We start from the raw sequence: 7,907 nt of genomic DNA, 5'->3' as shown, positions 1-7,907 counted from the left end.
GGAGGATGTACCTTGGTGTATGCTTTTCGTTGATGATATCCTTTTTGTGGATAAGACTAGAGAAAGAGCTCAACAAAAACTTGAATTATGGAGGTCTACATTGGAGTCTAAAGGCTTTCGTTTGAGTAGAACTAAAACTAAATACATGGAATGTAATTTTATTAGTAGTTGCTTTAGTGGCAGAGTTGTAACTATGAGTGATCAAATCATTAAAAAGGTGTGAATGTTTTAGATATCTCGGGTGTATTGTTCAAAGTGATGGTGATATAGATGGGGGATGTTATTAGTAGAATTCAAGTAGAGGAATGAATCGGGCCTATTGTGTGATAGAAAAGTACCGCTTATACTGAAAGGAAAATTTTATAAGATGGTGATGAGACCTGTAATGCTCTATGGCACAAAATGTTGGCCTTTAAAAGAAAGTTACGTGTTGCTGAGATGAGAATTCTCAGTTTGCATGTTTCTCAAGTTATTATAAATTTAAGTATCTCATTTTTTCTAATTCGTGTAATATTTTCTGATTTTATGTTTGAGTGTTTAACATATTGGTCGGAGCACATGCATGTGTTTAATTTAATAAATTTGGACACACTTTAGAGAATTTACATTCTTTTCCAGGCAACTTACATGATTTTTGAGACATGCCAAATTCAAATTTATCTTTCTTTTAGCTTTTGTGCGATAGTCTTTGACTGATGTTCGAGCGTTTAGCACAATGATTGAAGCACAGGAGTACATTTTTTACTTCAAGTATTTGAATATTTAGAGAACTTGCATGCTTTTCTAAATGACTTCATGGTTTTTGAGGCATGATATTTTAGTTGATATTAGAGAACTTGCACGTTTTTCCAATGCATGCCAAGTTTTTTTTTGGAATTTGTAAAGAGCACTTTCTATCCATTTATATGTATGTGTTATGTAGTCAGTGGCGTATTGTGATCTATATTCTTGTTATGCATTAAAAAATAACATTTTTTGCTTGTATTAGTTCACTATTTGCTGAATTGCGAGTTGCCAATGAAAAATTCTTGTTCGTACCCGTATGTAAGTTTTCAAATTCTCTCTTTTCTCATTCTGTGTTCAAGCATGCGTCATGTTTCACTTTTTGAATTTTTATTTTTTAATTTCACATTCTCTTTTTCATCTTTTTTTGTTCATAAAATAATTTTCTTTTTTTGTTTTATCCTCTACAGACTTTGTTTTATCCCTATAAATAGATTGATTTTCTTTTCAAATTTGGCCCATCCACAAAGCAAGGTAGCGTTTATGCTGGACCATGCCCTTCAGTAAAATTTTAGGGGATTTACATACGTACCACTTGATTCTTATGTCTTTACACATCTAACATCTAAACTTTGATTTTTACATTTATACCGCCTAAATCTTTTGTATCACATAAAAAATATCACTATTTTAACATTTAAGTGTGAAATATACATTTTCATGTATAGGTAAGGCTGCATATATGTAAAAATTAATGTTTAGGTATAGATATGTAAGTATGTAAGATTTGAGTGGTTGGCATGCAAATCTTCCTAAAATTTTTAAGCCACTATGTGTTTCAATGACTGTTCAGCCATTGTTATAGTTGTTCTTATAGGCGTTCTTAAAGTAATGGAGTCAATGCATCCATGAAGAACTACAAGGATGCGGTTTTCAAATGAAATTTTAATAAATCTTTATCTTTTTGCTGTTGAAGGTAGCTGCCATAAACACAGCGATGGCGGCACTGACGAAAACTGTAAGCGTATTTCCGAAGGAACGAACGATCATAAATCGAGAGCACGCAAAAAGATCCTATGCTATGGGACCATATCTACTATCCAAATTGCTTGCCGAAATCCCCATTGGAGCAGCGTTTCCATTGATGTTTGGTTCAATCCTATATCCTATGGCTCGTCTTCATCCTTCCTTATCTCGGTAAGCCTCCTTTTGGTTTGTGCAGTATTTTCCGATGCTTGTTCATGTTCAAAACCAGAGCTTAACCAAGAATTTTAGAAAAAAACTCGGTTTGATGGTAGTTTTTTATAGCTTGATTGATGGCAAAGTTTGACCTATTTCATTTCGAATGAGAGAGCCTTGTGAAATTTAAGTTGGGAATTAGTAGAAGCTGAATTCAAATTATCGAGATCAGGAGTTGGAAGAAAGTAAAATGCACAAAACACTTCCAAAAATTTATTCATGTTCACCCATATGACTACATTATGCTGATTTAGGTTTCACAATGGTGATGAAAAATTTTACTTAGGAGGATTCGGAACGTATCCTTTATTGTTCTTTTAACCTGATCTTTCTTCAATAAAATATTAATAATGACCCACCTTTTATAATAAGGAAAAATTAGGGAAGTTGAATTGTGTGTAAAATCTCTAAAATATTATTAATAAAATTACTCCCAAATATTGGGTACCTTACTGAGAAAAACTTGTTTTTGCCGTACAATATTTAGACTTCACAGCAGAACAAATGTATGCCTAATAATAATCTAATTTGCTATACTTTTGCTGTATAGCTAAATTCTCTTAGACCAAGCCCAAGTCAAATCGTGAGCCGACCTTTATCAACTTGTCGATTCAATTTGTCATCTAAGTTTAGTATATCAATTCGGTTGGACAAATTAGCTCATGAGTTCATTCTGTCAATTTGACAATCCAGTTAGGCCAATCAATTTGGCAATTTATCTCGTCATACTAGTTGAGAAGGCTACTTCGACTGCTTCTTTTAACAAGTCAATTCGATTTCTTCAAACTCGTCAAGTGCCGAATAGTTCTCCGTGACGGATAAACAACCAGGCCACATGTCCAGTTATTTCATTTTATTTTGATGTGTTGCAATTTATTTAGAGTATCTTAATTCAACCCAATCCTATAAATAGGATAGGTTATCTTAATGTACAGGGGCAAATCTTTGTAATCTATTTCATACTTACTAAAAAATCCTACAGCTTTCTCCTCTTTTTTCCTCTCTATGTTCTTGTGTTCTTTTATTTGCACAACTCTTATCTAGGTGTTGTGAGGCTACAGACAGCTTGGGACCTAACAAGTGTTATCTAATTTAAGTATATATCTCAACAAATTCTTGGAAATTGTCAGCATTTGTTATATTTTTGTATTGGTCATACTATATATTTGGCAACTTTCGTATTATAGATGCCAACCTCAAAATCAAGTGAGCGTGCACGCTTTAAGAAATAAGTTTAAATCCATTAAGAACACTGAAAAAATGTAATAATCCCCACTTTATCAATAAGTGTTTCACTCGACCATGTACACTTCTAAAGATCGTACATAGTTAATACTTGTGAACCTTTGCTTATAGAACTTCAGATAGTCTGACTTCATTGTGGTTATTATTAGAAAAAAATTGGGTCAGTATAGATCCAAATTTTGATTAGGATGAATTTTAAAATCGTTGAATTTATTTTTAGGTTATTTTAATATAATTGTTGATTTATTCTTCATGTATTACATTTATCTTAAATAAAATCTAACAAATTTAAAATCCATTCTAAGTTATAACCAGATTTTGATAAGAATATCCCGAAGAAAATTTTTCTCTTTATTCATAACTTGGCAATCAGATTCATTGTAACCTTTTTGATAAAATTATGTTTCGAACTTATCAAAATGTTATTTTGTTGGTGCATACAATTTTATTTTTATTTGAATTTATTAAAATAAATGAAAAGATATTAATACCGATCGAAGAGAAAGTTGACGAGAGCGTCGGGGATTCCTCCGTCGTTGAATAGGAGGAAGAATACGAGGCATCTGTTCCCGCAGCAGAGTTCGAGGGTTGCGACAGTGGCTGAGGAAGATTCGCAGGAGGATGGATCGATGTGAGGATTTGATGATGGAGTGAAGGATGAATCATAGATCTCTCCACTTCAGACGGCGATGAAGCCGATGGAGAGGGATCGACGGGATCGTTTGATGCAGAGCGAGTGCTGGCGAGTTGAGCTTCCGATTCGCCGGAGTTAGCATGGGATTTGGAGGATCTGGTCTCTGTTTTGGCCGGAGAAGAGGGTTGGGTAGCGACCAACTTGCTGGAGAAGGATGGCGGGGGATTATGGGGAGTGGGAGAGGCGGGAAGATTTCTTTTATAGGCAGGTTTTGAGTTGGGCCGTTAATTTAGCTAGAAGATGGTTGATCGAAAATTGCTTTAAATTTTGGTTCTTTTCGAATTTGAATTGAAATAAATGAGTTTAATTATGAGCTAAAATTTCGAATTATTATTTTTTTAGTTGATTTTGAGCACATATGAATTGACTTGAACTCACTCAAAATTTGCTCGTAATATTTGTTATTTATAAAAATACATATATAATGTTAAATAAAATTGAATACAACTTCATTTGAGCCAGCTAGTTTTAATTTTGAGAAGAATTCAACCGGTCCGAGCCTAAACGGATCCAAATAACTCGAGCCAATTTTGATTTCAAGTCAGATCGAGCTGAATTCAATTTCGAGCCGGCTCAGCTCAAAATTGAATATAACGAACCACAAGCCGATTGCTAGCCACACTAAAACTATTCGAGTAAAATCCAACAACTCGAAAATTGAATTGTTTTTGAGTTCTGTCTAAAGCTTCAAAAATTTAAATGATTTTAGAGGTATTTACATGCATAGCACATTATGCATTCAAGAATCTAATACCTAAACTTTGTTTTTTTTATATTTAAAGCACCCAATTTTTTTCATATCACATCAAAAATCTTACTTTTTTCAACTTTTAAAAGTAAATATACATTTTTCATGCAGAGGAAAGTATATATATATAAATTGAAGTTTAGGTGTTAGTTATGTAAATACATATGGATTGAGTAGTATGTATGTAAAGCTTAGTTTTTTAATTTAAACTTTTATGGGGATTTATGTAGTAACGAAGATCTTCTATTTTCAGGGCATTTCAAGGTCTTTGTATTAATGAGTTCAGTGGCCTCCAGTTTGAGCATCAATATGCGTACGACATTCAAACCGGAGAACAGGTATGGATGCATGCACATCCACATTTAAATTCATACCAGTCAATTCTTATGTATTTACAGCTCTAACGCCTAAATTTTGGTTTTCCATTTATACCACCCAAATCTTTCATATTACATTAAAAATACCTCTTTTTTAACTTTTAAATAGTTAAATGGACCATTTTACATTTTATGCATAGATATGTAAAAATTGAAACTTAGGTGCTAGATATGTAAATAAATAGGAATTGAGTGGTATGTATGTAAATTTTTCATTTTTTATCTTGAAAAAAAAGTATTTAATTTTGATTTTTTAAAAAGTTTTTAATCTTTCGTTCATCATGTAAAAGTTGGGAAAAAATTTAAACCTAACTTGGAATGCCTTTCTATCATCGAGAAGACATATAGGGAGGAGTCTGACAACTCAACGACCTAAATAGTCAACGATTAATATCACCAATTACAAAGAGGCATTACATTACACATAGTGCCATTGTCAAAGCTATTATCAAAGTTTCCTTCAGAAAAAGAACAATATATGCTTATTCTAGCATGAGTGTAATACTTTATTGGAAATTCTCTTATGATGCAAGAACGCTTTTCCAAGTTATCATAAAGTTTCCCACTACAAGATAGATGAGTTTTTTTTTTTTTTTTTAGTTTATTTGGGTCAATATCGTGCTCTAAGCTGAGATCCCGAAAAAGATCTAAGCATCGTTGAAATTTCTTTTACAAGATAGGGGGCCTTCTCAATCATCTGGGTCAGTATCGCGCTAAATACTTGGAACCCAGTTATATCTACCAAGTATTGAAATCACTCTCTTGCCAAATAAGGGGGACAATCATTCTTGGTGGCATTGAACTCCAAGTCAAAAGCTATCATCTAGATGAGGGACAATCATTTTGAAATCTCTTACACATTCAAGTTAACATCATACTCAAAGCTGAGACTATTGAATGCTCTAAACACTGCAGTCCCTTCTATATCAGACAAGGGGCCCATCCTTTTTTGTTAAATACAAATTCAAGGCCGAGATACCATAGCCAGAAGGGTTGTCATCATTCCTAACACTGATTTCTTCCTTTATCTGGGTTGGCATCATGCTCATCATCAAGATCCCCAAGTAATTCGGGTGATATTGTGATTTATCTTTTGATCCCCGAGAGGATGTTCAACTTGTGTTTAGTTTAACAGTATAAAAAAGAGTTTCATACAACATGTATAAGATGATTTTAAAGGTTAGAGGCTCATCTTCAAAACTCGCTAATCAAGCGAGAAAATCTATTAAAACCTACAAACTCAGTTAGTTTAGTTGGACAAACATAAATTCTCTTATGCTCAAATCTAGGACTCAAACGTAGGGCAGACTCAACAGGCTGAGATACGATTGAGTTGTTGGTTTTTCTCTTCACTCAACAAATCAATGTAGTAGTGAAGAGCCCCACTTTTCATTCTGACGACTACAAAACACAAATCTGTTGCTACTGAAGTTTAAAATTCGTACAAAGGCTGGACTCATCAAACCAAGATGTGATCATTTTGCTGATTTTTCCCTTCACTCAACAAGCCAAGTCTGAAGTGAAAAACCTCCATTTATCAATATAACGATAACAAAAGCACAAGCTATCCAACTTAACATGGTCAAGTGATTTATAGATTCATCAAATTTCCTCAACTGATTAATGTATCAAGGCAAACCTAAATTATGATCATTACCCAAGAGATAATTTAATTGAGATTGAAATCATCATCAAGTTGAAATATTAACTTTCTTCAAAAGGTCCGATTAAGCATTAAACATAAACTTAAAGAATTTTGCTTTTTTTCAAAAAAGTTTGATGAAGTGTAAAGCATAAGACCAAAGAAGCTAGCTCAAACTTTATGTCAAATTTAAGACTAGTGAGAAATTCTTCATTGCTATCAAGATATAGGGACCTATATTTATTCTGGGTTGACATCGTGCTTTGGATTGAGATCCCCAAATTTATTCTATATCTTATCATTTGGTTCGACGTCGTGTCCATTACAAGTTCTCTAATTGAACATTTAACATATCCGTGTCAAATCTACATTCAAGTGAAGGTGCATAAATGTTTTTATCATTAGGTAAGTTAGACTGTATGTAATTTCAAAATTCAGAGGTTCTTTTCTCAGATCTATCACAATTTAGAAAGCCAAATGAGAGAATTTTGAGCTCATGATCTTCAACAAGTCAAGTTGGAGAAGTGCAAGTTTATTTGCAGCTCAAGTCCAGGACATAAACGGGCTCTGAAGGTCGAACTCAACAAGTCTAAATATGGCAGTCGCTGACAACTCTTTTCACTCAATAAGCTATAAAAACGGTTGGAGTGTTGATGTCCCTATTTTATACATCTAATGACAATAGTTGTCTTGCTGAAGTTTATCCAATTTGTAAGTTAAGTAATCAAAATTTTGATATTCTTATAACTGTCTCAATGAGTGAGGCAAAACCAAATAGATGATCCTCTCTTAGGCCCTGTAGGTGGAGGCGTTATCAAATTTATATCAGCAGGACATAACTATGGTCATTTCTCACTTCCCAATCAGTCGAGAATAATCAAATGAAGGATATTACCAATGCCCACCAGAAGAAAGATCATTGAATGCAAGTCAACATGAGTCAATTTTAGTTGTTTTTCACTCTCCATTACCAATTATTTTGCAAACCCAACAAATAGATTTTCAATCATTTAAAGAGCATAAGCTTGAGGAATTGTTAGAAGATATTTCTGTAAACTCTTTTGTAATACAAGAATGCATTTCTAACTCATAATAAAATCCCTCATATGACATGAGAATTTTTTTTAGTTTATTTGGGTTGACATCGTAATCAATGCCAAGATCTCCAAATATGTTTTATCAAACACTTTGTCAATCTTTTTGAGATTGATAATAAATTTATGGTTGAGATCCCCAACC

At 33.2% G+C, this 7,907-nt stretch overlaps 1 protein-coding gene across 1 annotated transcript in view; it reads left to right on the top strand.

Annotated features, from left to right (window-relative positions):
- LOC110035829 (ABC transporter G family member 7-like) overlaps positions 1-4,987 on the top strand; it is a gene marked incomplete at its 3' end in the record, with an annotated part of 16,723 nt that extends 11,736 nt beyond the window's left edge. Inside the window, exons 4-5 of the mRNA XM_020740128.1 lie at positions 1,700-1,920; positions 4,903-4,987. Coding sequence (XP_020595787.1) covers positions 1,700-1,920; positions 4,903-4,987 — 306 coding nt within the window. The remainder of the gene's footprint in view (positions 1-1,699; positions 1,921-4,902) is intronic.
- Positions 4,988-7,907: the final 2,920 nt, after the last annotated feature.

Source organism: Phalaenopsis equestris, unplaced genomic scaffold (genome assembly GCF_001263595.1).
Source record: "Phalaenopsis equestris unplaced genomic scaffold, ASM126359v1 Scaffold200187, whole genome shotgun sequence".
In the NCBI taxonomy this organism is placed as follows: Eukaryota; Viridiplantae; Streptophyta; class Magnoliopsida; order Asparagales; family Orchidaceae; genus Phalaenopsis; species Phalaenopsis equestris.
The sequence above is the reverse complement of the archived record's forward strand: the minus strand, read 5'-3'. Positions and strand labels throughout refer to the sequence as shown.